Source organism: Paralichthys olivaceus, chromosome 11 (genome assembly GCF_024713975.1).
Source record: "Paralichthys olivaceus isolate ysfri-2021 chromosome 11, ASM2471397v2, whole genome shotgun sequence".
NCBI lineage: Eukaryota > Metazoa > Chordata > Actinopteri > Pleuronectiformes > Paralichthyidae > Paralichthys > Paralichthys olivaceus.
This window is the reverse complement of record NC_091103.1, coordinates 7,597,390-7,622,546: the sequence shown is the minus strand read 5'-3', so window position 1 is coordinate 7,622,546 and position 25,157 is coordinate 7,597,390. Positions and strand designations below refer to the sequence as shown.

The 25,157-nt window shown below is 41.4% G+C and overlaps 1 protein-coding gene across 1 annotated transcript in view; it reads left to right on the top strand.

Moving 5' to 3' along the window:
- The window catches only part of igsf11 (immunoglobulin superfamily member 11), a 124,938-nt gene that overhangs the window by 12,276 nt on the left and 87,505 nt on the right, over positions 1-25,157 (top strand). Inside the window, exon 2 of the mRNA XM_020095293.2 lies at positions 16,553-16,582. Coding sequence (XP_019950852.2) covers positions 16,553-16,582 — 30 coding nt within the window. The remainder of the gene's footprint in view (positions 1-16,552; positions 16,583-25,157) is intronic.

The following is a 25,157-nucleotide window of genomic DNA, read 5'->3' as shown; positions in this document are numbered from 1 at the left end:
GGCCAAAACTATAAAACTATATCTCGATCAGTTTTCAGGCTAAATGATTTATTAGCTGCTCTTTGGGTGTGTTTATATGCTGGTGTGATCCCCACTCTTCAATATGCTAACAAAATACAGCCTGCCCATTGCTTTTAATCAACAGTGCAAATGTTTTCATTTTGTTCTGCTGCTTTAAGTGTTGTGTTGAGGTCTGTTCCCCCTTCTGGATCGGTTAAGGTTGGAGGTCAGGTTAAGCATCGTAAAAATGAGGGTTAGGGATAATATTTGGTCCAGACTTCGACCAGCTGCTGTCCATCAAACACAGACACACCCAATCCAGCTGCGGATACGTAGGTAAAGAACAATTTAAAGAGTGTCCGCAACAACTTAACAAGTAAATTAATTCGATAATTAAAAAAGTACTTTCATACTGTGGAAAGGAATGACTCTGATCACAAGAGGAACTCATTCACTGTGACTTCTTGCAGGACACAACAACCTTTAGATGTGTAGGGATGTAAAGCTAAAGTCTGAGTGTAAACTGGCTCAAACTGATCATCTCTGTTTATCTCCTTTTCTGGTATTTTTTCCCACATTGAAACTTAATGATCGTTCACATGGTTTAGCTTGATGACCCTTGGGGCATTAAAGCTTGTTGAGCGCCTCTAAACTGTAATGGCTGAATAAAACAGAGAGGATGAGCGCTGCTTCCTGTGTTGACTACGTAGGCGGTGTTAGCCTTCCAACAATATAAGGGGCATGGATATCTGGGGGCACCATATGCTGCTGTGCCCCTTCAACCCTTAATCCAAGCCTCCACTGTCTTATCTGGTTGCCCTCCCTGACAGCCAGGAGACTGGTGGTGGGGGCGGGGAAATACTGTCCAGTGCCCGCGCGCTGCTTTGTGTCGTAATGTGCTCAATATGCAAATCCACTCAGTCCCAGATAGTTTGCCAGAGTGCGAGAGGCCAAATTCAGCACTACACACAGCACAAACACACATGTCTTTACATGTGTACCCACCCACACAAACTGAAGTGCACACACAAAGATCACCCCATCATCCCACACGCATTAATATCACAAGGATATTGCACAGACTTAACTGATAATGCCAGATAGTATTGTCACCGACCCCACTGACACACTGTGTGTGTATAAGTGTGTTGGTGTCCTATTTGTCCACTATCCTACAGAAAGCCTTTTAAGTAGATCCCAGCTATTGGAGGAGCTTTAAATAAGCATAACACAATAATGGAGTGTTTGTCCATGAACATTTGCCCCACATGACACCGGCCGGAGGGAGGGTTGAGGGTAGAAACACTCTATTCAGGAAACATGGCTGCCTCGGAGAAACATACTAACTCTAACTTTGTTTTTTATTAGAAGTGCATAGTTCCGTATGAAAAGTCCCCACTTCAAGCGTAACCCAGCACATCTAGAACGCTTAAACTTGTTTTACACCACAATTAGTGGGTATACGCAGATTTCTTTTTTAAACACGGGTTAACTGGATAAGTAAGTCCATTGACTTTCCCATTGCCGGAGGAGTTTGCCATTCTGTTTTTCCCCCCGTTTGACGTCACGAACGTGTCGGAAGTGGGAACAAACACGCAACAGAAGACAGCACCATGGAGACCAGTGACAATCTTAAGTTGTAACACTTTTGTATCTTTACTTCAGTCCCTCTTTCAACCTCAACAGTGACAAATGTATTGCCAGTGCTGCACCTTGCCCGATATGAAAAAAGAATTTGCTGTTGCATGATGTTCCCAAGATGTAAAAAACGACACAAAGATTCAACTCTATTTTCCTGCAAAAACCTGGAAGTTCAATTCCCGTCATAACGTCATTCTGGGGAAAGGTGCAGCGTCAGTGTCTAGGCTGCCAAAAAAAAAGAAAAGAAAAGAAAAATAGCGTATACACCTGGGTGTCATGTTTCCATCACTGCTGCTCGTAGCGGGAGCTGATAAAACCCTTTGTCTACTGCAGGATTATTTGACCTGGGAGAAAAGGCTGATTGTATCCATTCCCACTGCAGACAAAAGACAGACGTCAGAGGGTGTTAGGAGGTTTTTTTTTTACCAGTGGGCTTTACGGGGTGTTAATGATCACACATACTAAATGATAATGACTGGCCAGACTGGTGAGTGTCTAATACCACTGATACAGCTGTTGAGCAATCACTTGTCACCACTGTGCAACACTTGGTTATCACCTCTTTTTCACAAGGCTGTTGTCACCTAATGGTTAAGGCTCATTAAATGTGATGTGGCCACCGGCAAACTCTGCCCTGAGAGGAGCAGCCTTCTCCATTTCCACATGTACAGAAATTGCTGCACTTGGTATTGCAGGCTACTTCGCAATTATCTTAAGCTGCTGTCAGAAATGCATCGAAGTCTGAAATTTTCCGGAGGGGCCGTATGTGAGAACGTAAATGTCCGATGGGTTGAATACCTCAACGTAAAGATTAGCAGTGGGAAATAGCTTTAACAGCTTTAAATGTGTTCTTACCTGAAAACCACTCTTAACATTACTCTGGCATTGTTAATGACGACATTGCTTGTTTATGGAATGATTTAGGAATGATTTTCTCTAATACATAATCAGATTGCGGTTTCTAAATATTTTACAGTGTGTGTAGCATAAGCATAATTAAATGTCTCTCAGATGGTGACTTAATGATGTTATATTTTTTGTTCATGATCTCTCCTTGCTTGTGGAGACTAAATTTAACTGCATAGATTTGAACATATTTGCAACTGATTGTTGTGACTTGCTCACTTGCCTCCTCTAATGAGCAGCTGCTGCTGATCTGCACCCAGCCTGCTTGCTAAGAGGTGATTTGTGAATATGGAACAATGTGTCAACTATTGAGCCAAGGTCCAAATCATCTGCTCAGATGGGTTTTACTCCAGATTATGTCTGTCATTTGGTCTGTGACCCCTGGCTTATAGATTATAGATAGCTTTGGCTTTATTTGATCAGTTTAGTGACACACGAGCAAGACCATGCGTGAAAACACACATGTATACCCACACAGAGGTTGGACATAGACATTGGGTAGCCATGTTTGCTCAGGCGGAGGTGATTGATGTGTTGTCCATAACAGGTTCGTCTCAGTGCAGAGAATGGTCCATCGCTGTTCGGTGACGGTTGAGTTAAGGTCAAGTTAATGTAGCATTTGAAAAGACTTTAAATCCACTACCAGATAAAACCACTCATCATGCGGTTGCATCTTTACAAGCATGGAGACAAACACACTTGAAGCAGATGTGATCAACTCACACAGATAGAAGAAATTAGCGTAATTATTCAAAAAGGAAATAGACAGCTTTGGAAACCTGGATTCTATCTTAATACAGTTTAAATTAAAGTAAAAGAAGATGGTGTGTCTTCCTTAAGATAATGGATTGGACTTGAAGATATCCACAGGTTTATCTCCCAGAGGGAACGGCAGCTCTAAAGATATGTTGCTTGGTGGAAAATGCTCTGCTGCCTGCTAATTTGTTCTTGATTGTTGCTGACAGTCTGATAGCACCCTGTGATCGGCAGGTGTGACAGGGTGGTGAGATCTGATAAACATTATGGTTTGAACTTGCGTACTATTTATACACTAGCAGTAGCTATTCAATGGTTAGTTTGAATGGACATATCTTCTGATTTAATTAAATATTCCTTAAGCAACTTTTTGTGTGTCAGTTTTTGTTTAATCTTAAGTATTGAAATTCAAAGAAAAAATATTGTGTGATTCAAAATAGATTTCTATATTTAGAAATAAGTGTTAAATGTACCTGTGAAAATTCACAGATTAGCTAGGAAATGAAATTGCTCCCAATTGGCCCAGATGAGGCCCAGAAGTGTTTACTATCCGTTAACAAACTGGAAGCTTTCACGAAACCCACTTTCTGAAAGAAGGCCTTGTTGAATTTATGGCATTTATGTTATGCAATGGATAACATATTGTTTACATTTTACTGTTATTGCAGATCTGGTGGTTTGATGTGACCCTGGCCCTATAGAGCATCTATAATCTTCAATTGTTTTAATGTTTTAACTATCCTGTATTGTTTGCACAGGAGGTTGCCCATATGGAAAAACATCTGTGGGCCCTGCATGCACAGAACGAGTGTGGGTTTGCTCCACAGTAAACCTTCACCCAATCACATTTCCTAGAAATAGAGTCTCGCATGGCTTAATTGTTTATTGTCAACTGATCCCTATATACATAAACACACATATACACACATGCATACATTCCTATGCATCCACGATTTCAAACAATCCAATTAGTGAGCATCTAGTCAATTGGTGTAATTACCCACAGACTATTAAGTCATTTTCTCCCAGTGCACTATCACAACTGTAATTATTGCAAAGCAACAATGATGTGTAGTCACAGCTCATTGTCATCGCTCTTTAGTGATGTGATGTCAGTAACAATGGAAAAAACGTCGCTGAGATAACAGAGAACTGCTGTTTATAATATTGATATGGATGGAAACCACAGAATGAAGACAGAGCAGGACAGAGAGAAGGGGCCTGTAAGTCGCAGCCTAATGCTTTCAAAAGATATCTCATAATCAATGGCAGAATATCAAGTGATCCATCTTTTCTGGCCTGTAAACGGTTGACATTTTCCCTTTATTAAAGCTGTGAGATGAAACACAGGGTTTTAACGATGACATGAGATGATCAATGACACCATTGTACTCTGTTGGAGGGTGCTTTATTAACGAGGGACATTCCAGAACGATTTCTCCATGTTTAGAGGATGATTTCCCCATTGGAATTTTGGTCTGCGAAAACCACAGTTGAATGTGTGGCTCTTCCTCTTTTGTGTATTGTAATTAAGCAGAAAGGGCTGTGTGAGGTGTTGGGAGTGGGAGTGAGACAGAAGAATAGAAAGAGAGGTATCTTGTCTTTATTACTGTAGTGGAGTGTCAGAGGGAAGTGGAGATGTGAAATTGAGGACAATGGGGGAAAAAAGGTCTTTGTTGAATCGAGGACTGTGTTGAGAAGGAAGGTCTGCTGAGACTGCCATCAGTTTGCCTGCACAGCCACGAGATGCTTTTTACCATTGTTATAATAAAACACAGCTCGGATAAAAGCTTGTGAATACAGGTTGCATGGTAGAGCTGAAGCAGCCACTCCGTGACGGTTACACCACCGCAGAGCACAGCGGGGACGGGAGGTAAAAAAATAAATAAAAATGACTCCAATTTTAATGAATCCTTGTTTTATCCTAAATTAGGATGAAAAATGTAAACAGTGAATTGGCTATGATGCATCGCTCCTTAGAGACTTATCAAAGCATCACAGACAGGGAGGATGGAGGGGAGGCAGGCTTTAGGTGCTGGACTCTTGGGGAACGTGAGGGGGAGAGTGACTGGAGACCAGTTTACTGAGGTGAAAAAGCAGCAGAGAGAGGAAAAAATCTGCTGCTCAGGCAGATTTCACACCTGGTTTAACAGCAAGTCTGAGCCTGAGGCGAGGGAGGAGACGCAGGACTCAGGATGGGTGAAGATGTGGGGGGACTGTGAGGATTTGGACTGCTCTTTAGAATGACACCTGTTCCCTCAAAAAGAAGTTTCTATACAAATAATTTGTTTTGCCAGTTATGTTTTGAAGGAATGTTAACTACTTCCATTCTTACGTTAGGTGAGAATGTCAATTTTTGTTTTTATTTCCAGGGACAACAAAAGCACTTGCTTCATTACAATGCCTCAAAACAACTAGACCTGTGTTTTATATTCTGACCTGTGTACTTTCATTGTCCAAAAGGTTTCCAGCAATTTTCAAACTCAGAGAAATCCCAAATTCAAGGGAATAGGACGTTTCATTGTGGCAATTGCATTATATCTGCTTTACCTGTGGCATTACCCATCTCTGTTATAACTTCCATGGGAAACGACAAAGTAAAAACCTACTGCTATCCAATTAGCCAGTAAGCTATTTTTTCCCCACTGTTTGTACTGGTCACTCGTAAAGGAATCATGATTATTTCCATTTGCTGCTTAGCGTGAATACAACTTGAATACATTTACTAATCCCAACACCTCGTCATCAACTATGGGCCTTTTGTTATTGTTTTGATTTCAGATATTCCTCGTGGCCAAAGTAACATATTATATGATTACTATGTGTTTTTTTGTCACTTCACTTGTCCTCATGTTTTGGACACAAAAACATTGTGTCTTGCTCCACGTCCAGCAGGACCTGCTGTTGTAGGGGGCAGGGATGCAGTGCGACCAAACGTGAGGGAAATGAGAACACAGGGAAAACAGAAGATGTTGGAGAGTGAGAGGGAGAGACGCACGCGGAGGGCCTGAGAAGTTTAGCCCCGAGCGACCTCCTCTCCTCTCATCCGTTCCCTCCATCTCGCAGAACATCTGGAGCTTGCCACAGCCTAAATCCCTCCCCTCTCTCTAAAACCATTTAACACTTGTTTGCTTCGTGCCACCCCTCGATCTTCCGATCTGTGTTCAGAGGGCAGAGGGCTCTCGACAACCTAAATACTTGATTTCCTGTCTTTTCATTTCCTTTCTCCACCCACCCCTTCCAGCTTTGGGGGTGTTGTGAATTAAAATGAAAAAAAAAAAATCTTTATTTTTACAGTTCATTTGCACTGCATCTTCTCTCCTCAGCGTGGTGGAGACTCAGGTGAGAATGAGTATTAATAGCTCCTCTCGTTCGTGACGTCAGCTGCAATCACACATGCGCCTCTTTAACACTCAGATGGTTTTATATTAGTTCTGCACATCTCTCTCAGAGGTTATTTAGTCAGCGCTGTAAACCCCTTGTCAACAGAAAAGAAAATCTCTCTGGTCCTTTCTGCCTCTTAGTCACAATGATGCATTCTGTCTTTCTGTCTCCCCCCCCCCTCTATCTGTTGCTAACGTACTTTCTGTTTCTCCCTCTTCTTCAAATCGTCCTGCTCTTTAAAGGTGTTTATCCCCCTCTTCTCTCCATGTGACTAATCCTCCTTTCTCTCTTCTTTGAAAAAGGCCTGTATACTCTGAAATGCCTGAAATCTTTGTGGGGTCCTAAATGCTAGATGTCTGTCTCTGCCAGGCGCCTGTTTAGTGCTGGTCTCCCTGGTGATGAGACCGGCAATCAGGCCGTTCTGCGCCAGACACAGAGGGGTCTGTGATTGAGCGTGTGTGTATGTGTCAGTGTACAGTGCTGTAGAATTGTGTGTGTGTTTTGCCCCTGATCTGTGCAGAGATGTGCACTGTATGTAAGAGGGAGAGAAAGCGGGGCAGTACGAGGGACATGCATTCACTGACTCATTATCATGTGAATGCATTATTTTTCCTGTCAGCATGGCTCTGCCAAAACAAGGGGGTCCCTGTTCTCTCTGCCAGGGCTCGAGAGCCACAGCGGCCAGGCCCCAACGTGGTGCTGTTCTGTGCTGGCACAATTCACCAGGAGTTTAGCTCCACAGACACTGCTGTTGGCCTCATCTCGATTCAGTCCATCTGTACTGGCATCTCAGCAGCTGACTCAGTTTGCAGGAATGAGATGGGAAGACTCCGTTCCGAAACATGTAACAATCATGGAGGACTTGCTACAAACTAGATTTAGTTTTAACATTCTGAATTACAGGGTATGTATTATAGTTAACATCATGATGTACAAAGTTCAATAGCATTGTAATATGTGTCTGTGTGCAGGGGTGCAAGCACATGTGTCTGTGCAGTTATGTTATGACTTAAAATACTATTTTTTGCCAATGAACCTGATCAACGAACGAGCAGATTTCAATAAAAAATTGTTAGATGGGAACATTGAGCAGATGTGCCAAAAAATCATCACTCTAGCACCAGAGACTGACAAGATGGAGGAGGAGAACAGCCGTCACCCTCTGCTGCTCTGTCATTTTCATGGGGTCTCTGAGGTGACTGACCCAGTGTGGTTCAGCACTGAACTTGGCTGCATGCGGCGGCAGGTTGGCAGGTGACTGGGCTCGCCGCCCCTGGCAGGCCGACCGGCCAAACATGACGTCTGTCGTGTCTCTGTCTGTCTGTGTGTGTGTGAGTGTGTGTAGAGCGGCCAGGTGTGGTGGCCAAGAGGCCGCTAGGAGCCCACCCACAGTGTGTCACTGGTTTCCTCAGCCATAAACATTGTCCAGATAGAAGGTTTCTGTGCTGGGACACTCCTCAATGTCAGTCAGTCTGATTTTTACATCCAGGAGGGTTGACTAAATAATAGAAACAATGCAACAAAACACAACAGTGATGATTTCAGACCTCTCTGAAGCAGTGGAGCGCTCACACATAGATATCACACATCCTCTAAAAGGGTTTTAAAAGAAGTCATGACTTAATCATCCCCTAATAAGGAGCATCCATCTTGTAGCAGGTGTTAACCATATTAATATAGCACTTGAATTGATTCTAGTTTGCTTAATCAAATCCCGAGGTGATATAACAACTAATAGAAGCCCTCTCCCTGAACTTGCTGTGCTCTGAGTTGAACCACCAAGCAAATGGCCCCTGCCATAATCCTCATCAGCCCACTAATATTCTACAACGGTCCCCTTACATCGGAGCTGCTGTTGGGGTATTGATTGGGCTGACAGAGACTGATGCTTTGATACACAGGCATAGAGTTAGAGGTCAGCCCTGTGGTCTGAGCTCTCACATCTCACTGGGACCAATTTAAAGGCCTGAATATAGCCGAGGGTCCTAACAGCACGGCTCCCTGTGCTCATGCAAACCTGAGGTGTTAAAGCTGCATGTGGTGAGAGTCAGGTGTGCGTACGTGGGAGGATGCTTCATATACGTGTGTTCATGCATGCGTGCCGCAAAGTGCTTGTGCAAGCAACATTGAGATGCTTTGACTTGCAGCTGTGAGAGATTGCACGCAGCTCACACACACACACTTATTATGCAGAAACAGGAAGCGGAACAACACCTGTGAAGCATGTGTGAATGAACATAATCTAGACAGATGCAGTTACCCAGAAAGATGGCTCCACTGTGGGGCGGGGCCTCATATATTATGAAGACCACTGGTGACTGTCTGTGGGTTGAACTGAGGTGGAGGGAAGCTGAGTGGGCTCGTAGAGGTTAAGGGCCTCTAGGATTTCACAAGCACAGATCATAAGAAATGAAACAAAAAAATAGCTCGGAGCCCGGTGTTTTGATCCATTTTTAAACATTTATTTTATCCAGGATAGCTCAGCTGAGACCCATTTTCTCTTTGACAAGGAGGATCAGGACCAACATAGGAGAAGCAGAGGAGAGCAAGAGAAAAGATCATTTAAAATGAAGAATCAATATTCTCACAGTTTATTTGAAAGCATTTTATGTAAATGGATGGACTGTAAAGGACTTGAACACATTGTTCTTCTCATAAGTTGAGAAATACAGTAGGCTATTTTAGTTTCAGTTTTGAAGTGTTTTTTCTTCTAGACTTCCGCTCTGTCCATACTAATGCTGATACACGTTTTCCTGGGCATTTGAGCTTCTAATCCACATGCAAATGGAATTTGAAGTGACTAAAACTGAGATTTTTACAATCGCCAAAATTTCCAAAGTGCAGCTTTAGAAAAAAATTAGGTTTTTGTGTATCTGTGTGTATATAAAAAACATATCTCTTGGAAACGATTAAATCACAGATTACTTTGTGAATGCCCACTGTTTTCAACCACAGTGTTCTTCTCTGGTATTTGATGGGTCCTTGACTTAGACTTTGTCGCTAGCTATCGTCATCTTGTACGGAAATAGCTTTCAAGAGAAGGTCATGTGAATGGAGATTTCTGTTTTAAATATCAGAGGGCAAAATATCAGTTCGCAAAATATCTGCAGAAGTGTAGACAAGGTCTAAATCCTCCACTACACTATTACAAATGGAACAACACTAAATCATGTACAACACCCCCAGCACACTTTATCTTGGTTCCCTACATGGGATGGAGGTGTGATTGAGAGAGAATATGAAAGTAATCTGTCCAGCTCCCCCGATTGACTGTAAAATGATCTCATGTTAGAAACATACTGTCCATGAATCCATGCTCCAACATGTCTGTGCCAGGCGGAGACACTTGCGACTGCTATTAACTTCACACTTTCTGCAATTACAACATGACTTGTGATTACAGGACAGCAGTCTGCTTGATAATATGTGCAGTTTGTGTGAGTTGTACAATCTTGGCAAGTGTTTCAGTGGCAAATCTTTATAATCTCAGCCTATCGTCTTTGCTTTGCTGTGGCTTTGCATGTAAATGTGTGCAAACATGTGCACGTTGTCTTTATTATCTCGGTTTATTGGACGTCTGCGCCAAGAGTTCTCAGTTCACACACCGGGTTAATTGACCTCTGGAGACGTTTCTCTCTTCGGTGATAATGAATGTCTGGATTATGTGATTATTCTGCATTTGCCTTAGATGTGAGATTTGTAAGCCTTTCAATTCAGAGGTGGCTCACATTTTTTTAAATAAAGATATTTGAATTTTTGTATTTTAAATGTTTCTTTGATGCCTGGATCAGGAACATATTGCTAATGTTGTCCTTTCCAGTGTGGAGACAGAGATAACTGTGACTTAATTACTTAAAGAATTTACATCATTTTAAGGTGGGTATTGTTGCAAGGATTATTGAAAGAATTACAGCATTTGCAACACCAATACTCAGACTATTGACCTTATTCAGAACAAGACATTTAAACTGTGTTGTTTATATGAGTTGCTAATAGAATATTCCATTCATATTCCTGTACATAGTCTAATTATTACTCATGTCATTACATCCAATGACATTCAGCCAGTTTTAAACCCCAACCTGAAACGATCCTACCTTATACGATTGTGGTGATTTCATTGTAATTTTGCAAACTTCTTTTTATTCTTCCATCTTGTATAAACCAAGGACACGTGTTGTTAAGTAGTTGGTAACTGCTGGGAAAACTCCTATAGGACACTTAAGTTAAATTAAGATAATCATTCCAAGTACGACCTTATTTAAGTTAAGATAATCAGGTAAATGCTGTTTACATGTCAGTGTCTTGTTCAGACCATTGTTTTAATCATGCTAATATCAGACATTCATTGTCATTGACACATTTTAAACAACCAATGCAAACATGTTATGTACCATATAGAGGACAAAAATAGACTTGGACAGACCACATCAGAAAAGTCTTCAGGTAATGATTTCCCCCCCTGAAATGGATACCCAGTTTTCATTTTAGAACAGAAGTCTTCATTTGTTTTATTCACGTGTAAATACATTTTTCAGAGGCAATATTAAAAGGTCTGATCATTAATGATTAATAGTCTTTGTGCTGTAATGTAGGTTAGGGCCCAGGAGGCCAGCGAGCTGGAACGTAAAACAAACAAATCATTCTCCATAAAGGAAAGCATCTTTTATCACCCTCCTCGCTGCGGCGTGCATTCTAATGACCTGTATTCACGATAACAAAGAGAGCTGACGATGAGGAACGATCAATGTGATGAAGTCATGCAGGGTTTCTGTTGCTCGTGTGTCTTTTTGATCCCAGAAACGCACACGATCACTCAGGAGCATTCGCACCTACACAATCAATTAAAAAAACTAATGAAGCTTTTCCGAAACAAACAACTTGATTAAGACTCAGGAGGGGGGAGAATCAGGTGTGAGCAGTGTGTGTCAGGAAATCATGTGTGAACGTTTGCCAGGGATGCGTCTTTAGAGTTTGTATAGTTTTAAGAAGCGCTCCACCTCCTGCGGGAGTGTTCTCGCCAATGCTGCTGCTGCTCAGTGTTCCTGGTTCCTCTGGCTGAGCACACCAGCAGGAGAGCTGAGCAGAGGTTTGCCCCTGGGAGTCACATTGTTGTTTTACCTTGAAGCTGCATTTCTTGCACGTCCACTGAGAAGTTCTCTTCCTCAAAATGTGAGTGAGCCACACAAAAGAGGCATCTCTCACTGAATACAAGTAATTTAAAAATAATAATAACTGGATACAATGCTCAAGGTAACAACAAGCAAATCTTTACCTTTACACTCAAGTGCAGCTTGGGCTGCAGTCCAATTCGGAACAAGAAAACCCAAAAACCCAAATCTGATCTGAACCCGATTATTATTTACAAATTTTTGCCTGAATCCCGTTGGGTCCTGACTGGCTCTGATCACGTATTCACACTCTACTCTACGTTAGTCCAAGCCACAGACGTTGACTCGCTGTGGCAATTCCAAGATATTTTACTCCCATGAACACACACAATGTAGTAATATAAAACTTATTTTAACTGCTCAAGCAGTGAGTTTTGCAGGAAAAGTGAAATGCGCCCCACAGTGATTTGTTTTATTGGTGCCAGTGTGCTCTTAGAAGCAGAATTAAGAGCCGGGTGAATCCACATCATTACACTATAGAGAATAAAGCAAGAGCTGGGAGCTACTATTAAAAATAAGAAGGAATAGAATGAGTAGACAGACTAGCAGTTGTTTTTGTCTTTTGTTACTAAAACAGTTTTCAGTCATGACCTTTGAAAAAATGTGCAGAAGATTTTCCAGTTTGCTGTTCTCTTTCGAAGAACGCAGGAGAAGATTGTTCCAGTCTCACATGTTATATGATAATGGAGGCAGGACATAATATAAATTCCACTGTGGATATTTCCTACAGCACATCGCAACTGGAATTCGCATTTTATCGCACACAGCTCTTGAAACCTCTGTAACCTGCCATCGTTATAACAGCCGAAAAACATTACCCTGAATTGTTCTTGCTGTATTGTAAAAATGTCCAGAGCAACTGACATGGACATTTGCGTTCCCACATTCAGCCCCTCTGGAAAATTTCAGGAAAAAGTCTGGACTTTAGTGCATATCTGAAAGCCACTTATGATTATACTGGTGAAGCAGGTTCCATCTTCTGTCCGTGCTGATTACCCTCCTGACTTAGTCTTTTACATTCTCTCCAACTTTCCTTTAAATGTTTACATCTTCCATTTATTCCCACGGACGCCTCTAGCTCGGAGTCCGAGGGGAAGCTGCAGAGGAACTGCAAATGAGCAATTACCAACATGGATAAACACAGAGGCAGATGTCTGAACCGAGAACAAAGAGACATAGATTAACACAGTGATGTCAAGCGGAGAGTAAAAATGGCAGAGGCAGTGCACGAGAGGGAAAATTACACATACATCTGGGCCTATCAATTGTTTTTTACCATGTTTTACTCGTGGTGAAAGGTGGTGGCTATTGGCTGGGTGGGGGGGTCGCTTTGTCTCCATGGAAACTGACATTCCCTTGAAGGTACTTGGCAGCCACTGCCAATTGTTGAGCATGGGTAATGGTTCGAAAGTCTCCGTAAAGTGCCTCAGACATTGAGATTAAATTCTACCTGCTCGCCGCAGACTCATGCAGTGAGTAATCACACCGTTTCAGAGAGATGGAAAAAAGAGCTTAGAGACATTCAGACAGGGAAATATGTCACATATCAAATGTTTAGTGTTTTTGTTCATGGTTGCCAGGCAGTGCAGGAAAAAGCACTTCACATTCATTAAAAAGGCACTTGTTGCATTGATATTCACTTATCTTTCTTATATTCCTGGTACAATGTTCACTTTGATTTAGTCCTGCACTGCTGTTGACATCCAGACTGTGGATTTGTGCATTTGCATCATTTCTATTCAGAGGCAGCACTGCCTGGTGTCACATACTCAAAATTAACTGTTTAAATAACGGCTTGTGCAGCAGTTGTTTTTCTCTCTTAGTTCCGCACCTCACTCCCCCTTCCATCCCATGAACCTTTGCTTCGGTTGGCAGACCTATCTGAATAAAAGCGGTCAGGCACAGCTGCCTAACAACTGATGAAATGATTGCTCCTCTGCGTTTCAAAGTGCGGGAGACGGATGTGGCAGGTACAGTCTGAGGGTCCGCTGCCGAAAAGAATCAGCCAGGCGAAGTGTGAGTCTCACACTTTTGCCCACGCTGCCAACTCATGCAGAAAATATAGAAGATTATTACTGTGCGCTTGTTTTTACCACTGAATGCATCACGGAGAGCCTGACTGGACTTGGAATCAAATGTGCGGGTTTACATAAGCAAAGACGAGGTATTTTTATTTTTTGTGAATTTGGCCTATTGCTGTTGAATGGAAAAAGTGTGTATAATAGGATTCTCTATTGAGTAAGTGCATGACTGCATGTTTCTAAGATTATAAGCACTCAGCTCTAAACAAAACACAAAACCCTGTGTGAAGAAGACCAACATCCACAGGGTTTGATATCACTACAATCATGTTTCATTTTATATTGTATTTAAGGTTTGGTGACCCTTTAGCTGGAGATGAGGGAAACATGAACAGCCCCCCCCATGTTGCATTGGTTCAACTATAACTGGTTCAAGTCCAAGAAGGAAAATAAACCTCACAGAAACCAGCAGCAGCGAGGAACTACTTGTGCCATTAGGATAAATACAGCAGAGGTCAATTATGAAATACAGTGTTTGTTAGAGGGATTCCTGTTGCGGTAAATAACATTTGGTCGTGTGATATGAATGTTGCCATGCATTTTTGTGGATACATGAACTTGATGAACAACGCAGCTATAGACAGAGATCATGTGCACATGATTGTGAGGCTTATTTTTATTCCACAGTAGCTCCTGTTGTTTCCAGAGCTCCTGTAGCCTGGGTGGTCAAGCCAGAGAGAATCATCTAAAGGGCGTCTCGTCTTTTCATGATACTATGAATAGGGCTACAGTCCAGGACAATGAAGCTGTGTTTTACTATGATGGGAAAAGAGACTTGACTGTTTGAAAAATACATCCAAAATGTATAGTTTGTTTACTGCCCTGGTCGCTCAGCTGACTGGACTACAGTCAATCTAGAGTCATCACACAGCAAAGCAATCTAGGAAAAAGATAGAAATTCTAAACTAAGTGTATTTTTCCCCTAGAGAAGCAATGTCAAGTGGTTCCATGCAAGCAAAATGCTTTTATCACTGATGGTAACATTCAAAGCTCTTTCAGTGAAGGTAAAGATTCACAAACACTCAGAGCAGGTTGTCAGACATGTCACAGATCAGTCCACAGCCAGTGGTGGACCATCCCACTGAGCAGATCCTGTTATCAGACAGCAGATGTGGCTGGCATCTGTTAGCACATGTACAAACCAACGACACGACAGGTCTTTCATCCAGCAGACATGAGCTGGTTTGTTCCCGTGCGTCGGCTTTGGACCGGAGACCAGTAATTGAGGGCAGAGTGGTTCAGGGAATTGGGGAGAAAACGTTGTTTTGGGGGAACTTTCTACTGGCAGTGATTTGGGAAAACTTTGGCACCAGGAGGTCAATAAAAGATTTATTTAAATTCCCACTGAATCTATTATTTATAATATAGACAAATCTTACTCATTTTCTTTAACATCCTGTGTGGTTAGTGAGCATTACCGAACCTCTGAGCAGAAGGGAACTGAACTTAATCATATTTAGCACTGCAGCAAAGAAGCTAATGTGACCTCACAGTAAAATCTGTGTGACTTTATTCTGTAATATTGAAACAGAGAAGAGTAAGAAACATTGTATGCTGGTGTTTAACAGTGGAGTCAGCGATTCTTTGACAGAAGCTCCATCCCCTACAGTTATGCACACACATTGCCAAGGTGAACAGCTGATCCGTAGCATATACTGTTTATGATAGTACCCAATGTGAATCACCGTTTCCGGTTCTTAAATATACGCCTCGCTCCGACTGCCCCTTCACCCCCCCATCGTGTAAACGAGCATGAATACCATTGTTGCTGATTGGCTGGAACACTGTTGTGCCGATCCGGTCATCCAACTGGCTTTCTTTCCCAAACCCAGATCCAGGGCTGTGAGGAGATATTAGCAGAAATGTGTTGGATTAAAATGACTTAAACAACCTTTAAGTGAACAGTGTTAATTGCTGCTAACTGTAACGATGACGGCAGTAAAGATGACATTGGCACGCTGTCAGATTCAAGTCAGTGGAGTCACATTCAGCCGCTATGTGAGTTTGTTTTCCCTGAGGAAAAAAAAAATGTTTGGGAGCTGATGAGGATGAAAATATAGCTGATCTTTCTGTTTAAGCTCTCACAAGACAGTGAGTGTGTGTGTGTGCTGACTTTTTAGGGAAGTTATATACATTCCAGTCATGCACATGTTGCATGTATATTATATTGTATGTATTTAGTACACATGGATGGGTTTTTTTTCGGTGGATATGCATCCATGCACAATTATTATGCTCAGTGCCGGGAAGGATATAATTAACTGTTCCCTGCCAGGGTAGATAATTAGTCAATAACAACAAACACACGCACAAACACACATAATACATCAATAAGTTTTGCCATCCTAACACTAACGTAAGACTGGAATGTTCTAACAATCACTCGCTTTTAAAAAGTCTTGAGTGACGCGGCTCAATAGGCAATTACAGAGGACGACTGAAACGAGCCTCAGAGAGGAGCTGAGCGTAGTGTGGGTCCTGTGTGCCCACAGCGAGACGCTAACGTTGACTTTCTTTTTTAAATTGCTTCATCAGTGTGGTAGCGAACTGTATGATCTGTTAATGTTCCCTCAGAACGCAACAGTAATTATGTTTTCTTCTCTTTTGTTTCAGGTTCAAGGTTTGATCTACACACAGGAAAAGGTAAAAAAAAACAAAAAAAAAACACCTGCAAATCTTTTCACATCTCCAGCCACTGTCTTCCCTCTCTCTCTGCATGCCGAGGGGAGACGGGATGATTAGCAGGCATTAGACTGTATCTGTAATTGAGTGTGTTCATGTTGTGTGTGGATGGATATAGAAGCATTACTGGTGGGATTTGTGAACCAGTTTGTCATTGTTTTTTTTGTTTTTTACTTTTTACTGCACACTCGCATCCATAGCTTGTGCCAGAGGCTGTTCTCACTAATCGCAGTGAATATAAAAAGTGGATTCAGGGTGTTTTATGGTATCAGTCAAAATCACACAAACACATTGAACGCTTTCCAAAATACTAAAAATAATGCACACATGCACCTGCTGCTACGTCAAGAAAAAAAAGACCGCAAATAATTTGTGTTTATGTCCCATATTATTTCTCCACATGGATGCCATCTGTGAGAGGCTAATGGTTGTTTTGCAAAGTTTTTAATTGAATTATTTTTTATTTTTACATCTGGTGTGTGTTGAGCTTTGCGTGGTCTGCATGTATAAGGGAATAACTTGACAGGTTGTCTCTCTCAACTGATTTCAACAAACTCAGAAGCACAGCAGCATTTATTCAGTCAGCTGTTGTTTAGGATGCCATTTATTTTTTCTATGATAATGCCATGCAGGCAGCATTTTATCATCATGGTGATGATGGACCTACAGCTCCTTTCGGTCTATTTCTGGCAGATGGAGTCTGTAATGGTTTATGTCTGTGGCCTCCCCTCTGTAGATCCCAGAGTATTTTAGTCCAGAATAATCCCCACCATCTGCTGTCTCCTCTACTACGTTTGAGCGCTCAGTATCTTTCCCTCTATCTGTCAATCTAGTTTATTTCCTATTGCATTTCCTCGCTTTGATTTCTCTATATTTTTTCTGTGATCCCTCCCTGCAAGATTATTATTTTTTTATTACGATGCCCCTCTCATTTCACACCTGCTTAAACTTTACTCAATCTCATTGTTTCTTCTTTCTCATGGATCTTTTCTCCACTTCTCTTCCGTCTTCTTCTCCGTGATCTCTTCATCGTGGCTTTACTTCTTTGATATCTACTTTTCGTCTGCCTTGTCTTAAATCTCCTGATGTCTCTCCTTTTGCTGTGTTTTGCTCTTTATCCCTCTCTCTGTCCACACATATGCACACACCCACGCCAACCACTCTCCACAGGCTTTCAAATCCTAATCTGGGTTTCATGAAAACACACCATACCCCTTGGTCTCCAATTTAAAAGACTTAAAATCTGCTCCATTAGGACTATAGGGAGATAGTTTTAATGTGTGCATTATTCCAGGAAAACCACTCCTCAGGTCACACAAGCTTTTTGTAAATCCTTGCCTTAGGTTGCGTGTAATGGCTTCCCAATGATTTAGTTACTACTACCACTCAGTCAGTGAATGTAGCTTAATACCTCCAATAATACTTGATCCAAATGCTGCACTTTTTATTTTGACATCTGAATGTGGTGAAAGCATTTAAAATATACCCACATGAACAGCAATAGTTTAGAGGTCATGTGCTTATGATAGAATTCACAACTGTACAAAAACTACCTGCATCCTCAGAAAATCTCATTTGAAATGTAGAACGTTCTCATCTTTCTCTACAAGCAACGCTAAAGTGTCCAGGAAAAGGATTCTTCTGTGGCAAATGGTAAACAACTACTGCAGAAACCCTCGAGTGTGTGCGTGACTGCTTCCGTTCTCCTCTCTCCGATGCTCTAAGTGAGGCTAAGCTCCAAATAAATACAACTCAGAACATGACAACATCATGTCACTTAGCGGAGAGACACATGCATTTGTGACATTCATGAGCTCCTGAGAGAGAAATTCAGTAAAGGGCAGAGCGCAGGGTTTGTTCTCCTTGATAGATTCAGAATTTTTAATGGTACACGAATGACACAAACATTTGCGGACAGGTATGACATCAGCACCTCAGCGACAAGGTTGTCAGACATCTCTTCGACCACGCACAGCTGGATTAACAATGACTGAATGGATTACTGTGTGTGTGTGTGTGTGTGTGTGTGTGTGTGTGTGTGTGTGTGTGTGTGTGTGTGTGTGTGTGTGTGTGTGTGTGTGTGTGTGTGTGTGTGTGTGTGTGTGTGTGTGTGTGTGTGTGTGTGTGTGTGTGTGGGGTGTGTCACAGGGGTGACTTCTGTGTCAAGTAGGTATTTTATAAAGCCAGAGATCTTAAACAGATACACATAATACCCTGAAATCATCATATTTTGGCTCAACTGCTAATGACATCATAAAGGCGTGCACTCCAGACACACATGTGAGCTTACTCAAACACTCTCTTACACACACACACACACACACACACATTTCTGAGCAGATCTTCATTATGTTGCCACTCCTATTGATAAATCCATTAGTAACAGGTGTCACAACCTCATCCTTCAATTCCCCCATCTTCCGTTTCCTCTTCTCTCATTCTTCAGCAGACATCACATCCTCTATGTGGGACATTTGCTCTATGAGCTCATCTGATAAAGAAAAGAACAGAGATAGAAGAACTATGAGATTATGCACGTAGGTGTTCACAGCCCCGTGGGCAGTTGTTGTGCACAGTTTTGTAAGTGGCAGCTAGCGAGCCTGCCTCTCAATATACCACTCAAAATGTCAAATCTATCAGTCCTAACCATTTTACAGACAACAGAGAGCAGACAGTCCTATTGAGGCAGACAAAGACAAATTCAACCACAGCGACACACTCATTATTATGAAACATCTGCATCTTGTTCGAGGCTATAGTTGTCCTCGAAGGAACAGTTATTTGGTCCAATATATATATATACACAAATATATTTCATTGGTCATGTTAAATCTTTAAACGATACCATGAGTGATTGTGTGTGTGTGATAGTAGTGTGATTGATTTAGCACAAATTGAATTCCTCTACATTTGCCATTTCCATGGGAGTCCAATATTAAAATCTGCCATGATGTCACTCTTCTGAAGTGCTTTCATCCTTGCCGCCGCAGTGTGTTCCTTGGATTACTGTATTTAAACATCGCATAACGCTCTAAAAATGTCAGTAATGAATATAAGCCTTGCAATCTGCTTGACTATTCAAAATGCTCCTAATTGAAATGCTGAAAAGACAGCACTGGCTAATCAGCTTAGAGATGTAGGCTACAGTTGACGGATAATAAAGAGGATCTTAGTGCTGAAGAGTCTATTACCACCCCTGTAATGAGAGTTCACATAATATGATATGAGGACAATAGAGGGATGGGGAATTTGGGAGAGAGGAAGCAGAAGGCTGAAGTAGCATAAAGGCAAAGGAAAGAAAAGCTGACTCCCACAGTTCAAAAAGAAGGTTCAAAAAGAGGAATACTACATCAAGGGGACCGAACACCGACTGCAAAAATTTGATTTGATTACCGGTTTCATGCAGGAGTAGTGCTATCAAATGTTAAAACTTAATTAAATCGGCTGGAATCAAATGCAAGGAAACTAAAATTGTAATTACAACATATGACGAACAACCTGTTTTATAGACACATGCTGATTTAAAATTGTAACAATGTTTTTGAACATTAGGGTTTTATGATCCCCTAACTCCACAAGATGAGGGCAAAAAACAAACATGTAGGATAAGGGACTTCAGCCATAGTCTTTGGCTTAAAACTCCCCCTTGATGTATTATGCGTCATTGACAATGATAACACTGCTTTTTGCCAGGATACTCTGTGAGAACTGCTTCTCAGGTGGTTGGATAGTTACAAAAAATGTTATCCTGAGTGCAGCATGATGGATTTAAACACTATGGCATCTCCTTTCTATCAAATATCGCAGACCTTTCACTCCACCTTTTGAGAGTGGTTATTTAGATCTGGTATAAACAATAAGCCATCTACACAGCACGTCAGACAAAGTGTTTTTTTTTACATAATCCAACCTCAGGTCAGTGATGTGCACAACCATCATTCATCACATGTGAGGAAAATGTAAACATGTGTCATTGGTGCAATCAGGAGGGAACATGCAGTCCTCGCACCTGACCACTCAAAAACGTAATGTGTAGAGGATCTTTAAAACAACACAGACATGATAAACCTTCTCCAATTCACACAACGATGAACATAATCTTATTTTTAAGTTGACATAAAATCAACTCTCAGAGATAACCCTCCTACTCACCAGTACCTGCTCAACTGATCGCATCACCCCAGTCCTCCATGACCTCCACTGGCTCCCAGTAAAATACAGGATAAATGTCAAGATTCTACTCACCACTAACAAGACCCTCAACAACCTGGCTCCCCACTACCTCCCAGACCTCCTCCACCAGCACACCCCCACCCGATGCCTCAGATCTACTGATGCCGACCACCTTCATGTCTCTAGGACCAAGCGCAGAGCCTGGGGTGACAGGGCGTTTTCAGTCGCCACCCCCTCTCTGTGGAACTCATTACCACTCCACATTTTTAATTATTATTATTATTTTCTTTTTATTTGTATTACAGCATTTGTTGATTGTTTCCTTGTTTTATCCTAAATTATGTAAAGTCTCTTTGATAGGTTTGAAAAGTGCTATATAAATCTGATGTATTATTGTTATTACTAAAAGTACAAATGCCATGTAAAAGTAATGGTTTCTAAGTTTGGACCACCTTCTGACAGGAAGCTTTATGCAATAGAATATGACATTACTGAGGAATCAGTGCTGCAATGAGTACAGGTAACATCACAGTGCATCACTGTTCACTGTTGGAGTAATGGATGGCCAAAAGACGAATCTCAGTGGACTGTCTGTCACTCATCTCTCTCTCACTTTCCACTTTCATTAATGCTCCTTCTGACCCTCCAACCTCTCCTTTCCACGCACGAACATTCCCTACATACACACACAACATTTCGAAAGCCTCTGTTTGTGAGTCAGGCAAAGGTCAGGGCACCAGCACAGGGAACATTTCCAAGCTGCTTCCTACTGGATGACAGACACAGACGGTGTGATATAAAATCTTCAAGCATACCAGTAACCCTCACTCTTGTTACCGCATTGTAAAGTTCATTTGGAAATTCAGTTTTATAATCCTATTAAAGTTGAAAGTTGAAGTAAACACCACTTGGAATTAACAATGCATGCCACTTAGTTATTGAAGGTCTTCTGTGGGATCGGATGTCCAATTTAACCTGTCCTTGCTCTCACTGTCCTCATACTTGGCACAACACTTGATCTGTATCTTATTTTAAATGTAATATTTATTATTTATTTATTCTACACAATGGAAAAATAAATGTATAGGCATTAATCTGAATATACACACATGCATGCACAGGTATTCAATTGTTTAAATGAAATTCCTATTTTAGGAAATATGCTTATTTGCTTTCTTCCTGTTAGAGTTAGATCAAAACTGCTCTCATTCCCAGGCATCAAAATAAGGCAACATCCAGCAGCCTAGCAATGTAGCACATAGACTGAATACAGGTTAAAGAAAGTGAACAAAGTAAGGATGTAGAGATGCAGGTGTACTGAAATAATCGTTGGACTAAGCCAGCCCGGGTCCCATCATTGTGAAAACTACATCACAAGAATTCTGTGAGGGAATTTGCTTCAAATTTGGCACAAACGTTCACTTTGACTTGAACTGATGAGATTTTGATGTTCAAAGTTCAAGGTCTCTGTGTTTTCTGGAAGCTGATGAAAGGAGAACTCAGGCAGCAGCTGATGTCTCATGCAGAAGATTTTAATGTGGACTGGACTTGATGCATCAAGGAGATCAGAAGGTGGAACAATATACAAATGCTAACAGAGTAACATGAGCGATTATTACCCCCAAGTCTGAAGATGTCTCCCCCAACATCCCAGTATATCTTCATCTACTTGTGAACAGCACATCCATGAATGGCTAGAATTGCTGTCACTCTCTCTTGTCATGTTGAGAGTACTACCGACAAATACCGGTGACTGTACTGTTGGCATTTGACCCATGAATGTTTTTTACTTTTTACTCTAGTAGTGTATGTATCTATTAGAGTACTTTTTTAAAACTGAAGACAAAGGCCATATCAGCAGTTGTTGGTGTTTTTTGTTTGTTTGGAAGAGACCATTATGTTCCACCTGTAAGATTGAACATTGTCCTTCTCTTCCTCAGTAGAAATGACGCCCTTGACCAAGAGGACATGAGAGTGGTATCCGTCTTCTCATCCGACTTCAGGCAGAATTCATTTGATCTGCTTTTTGTTTTTTCCCTCCCTGTCCGTTCAGCATGATGGGATATGTTCTATTCTTCGATGTGCCAAGAATATAATATATGTTAGCTCGCTCTGCTCTGCCCTCCAGACAGGGATAGGACTACTTTCTCTCCACATGTGTAAGGTGGGCAGATGCCAGCCACGCAAACGGAAGAAAAAGGGCACAGCTCAAGTCCCACTGCTCATTACCGTCGACAACGCTATCATTAATCATCACACCTTCAAGTATCTGAGACCTGCCGGATGAACACTGCAGCTTGGTTCAAAGGCTAGCTGAGATTTGGTATAATGGCCATTATGTAGGCCAAGACAAAGTGACAGCGGCCACGTTTGTTTTCCACAAGGTCAGTGACTGCGGTATCATTGTACTGTTGGTTACCATTGTTTCTCTCAGCACAGAAGCTTTCAACAGTTGACTCCCATCACGTAAGGACGATAAGATAAGATGAGATTTACATCATTTTTGGTTTGATGAGGATGTTGATCTGTCGATTCATCTTTTGTGTTCTAGCCCGAGGGGGACGTTGTGGGTAAGCATGAGGTCGAGGCCCTGAGACTGAGCAGTGGTTAGAGTCAGGCGACTTATTTAGAAAGTGTTGTGTTAGAGTAATAGGAGCTGAGAGGAAATTCCTGATACATCTCATACACACACACACACACACACACACACACACACACACACACACACACACTCTGGCTACCTCTGTCATTGACTAACTACTAATAATACAAACTTGACCCATTTGCTGGAAGGAAACTTATTCATTGTAATTAAATAAGAGAGAATACGTGTGGAAATCCGGGAGAAGAGTAAGACTCCTTCATAAGGATATGAGAACAGATGGGGAGGGAAAATGGGGAGTTCGGAGAGGTGGGGTAGGGAGAGAGGAGTTAAAAGTTTGTCTGTGATTGACAGAGAGGGGGAGGCAAGGAGTGAAAGGGGTGGGAGTGCATGGGGGCAGCTGTCCTTAGATGTCTGTCTCTGAGGGTTGAACCAGGAGATGTCTTTTAGTTTTTCAACCTTGGCATGAGTGCAAAGAAAACAGAATCCTGAAATGAAATTGTAAGGACAGTGGGTTGGAAAAGTATTGCAATCCATCTCATTCTGAACAAATATCTTCACATGGTAGATTAATATTTAATGAAATAGACATAAACGGATGATTTGTTTTTGGATCAGTGTTTCTTGTACAAGACTGACAAATAGTAATCTCCATCTATGACAGGGCTGTGAACTTCCTCCACTTGGTTTTTATCTTCCAGGGCCTGAATCCCATGAGACCTGTTTAAAACCGATTATTGCCCAATTTCAGAAAGACGTGGGTGACGTGGGAAGTCTTTCCATAGTTTGACCTTTTCTGAAATAAAAAGGTTTGCGTGTGCCAGAAGCAGTGTCCCGAGTGTGTATTGATTTCTGCTCAGTCTCTGTTGTGGTCTTGCCACACAGGTTGACGACTACATCATCACAGCGTGTTAACGCTGCCGCACCAGTGGGACACGGTGGAAATGACCTGTGGACTATTCATCTTCTTCTGACTGCGTGCTGCTGCTTAGATTTCATGTCCTCGCTACTTTCTATTTGCCTCTGTGGCAGTCTGTCTTCTAATGTCGTCTCATATACATGAAGGGGAGGACTGGTTTTAGCAATGTCGTAGCACTAATGCATTATGAATTATTATATTGCACATCTCTCTTTCTTTCTTTACTGTTCTCCTATCATCACTTTTGATCAATGACTGGCGGATAACATTTCTCTGTGATGGTTTTTAATTGGAAATGCCACTTTAAGAGGTGGCATGTTTTAGTATCGTTATATCAGGCACATATATTATGAATATATTACATACATCAGAAGCAAAAAAATGGGAGAATTTGAGAATAACTGTGTATATTACAATAATAAAATTGTAATATTAGGAGAGTAAAGATGTGATGTTACAAGAAAAAAGTTGTAATATAGTGAGAATTAAGTTGTGATATTACCAGAATAAAGTCATAATTTTAGGCTAAATGCTATTGTACACAGGGAATATCATAAGATTCATCTGTAATACATTGGTTTCAATATTTTGGCAAATCAACACCATATTACATTAAGTACCAGGACTTTGAAAACATTATGTTAGAAAATGTCTAAGAACCACGCAGACTTTGTCTATTTTGTGGAGGAAATGTATAGCAAGCAACTTTATATCATCTTATATCTATCATCTGGTGACATCTGCGTGATATTCAGAAGGATTTCTTAGTTTCACAGTGAGATTGGTCCAAGATTTTGGGTCCAGAAGTAAAACACATTTTCTTCTTGCTGCTTATTTCCCAA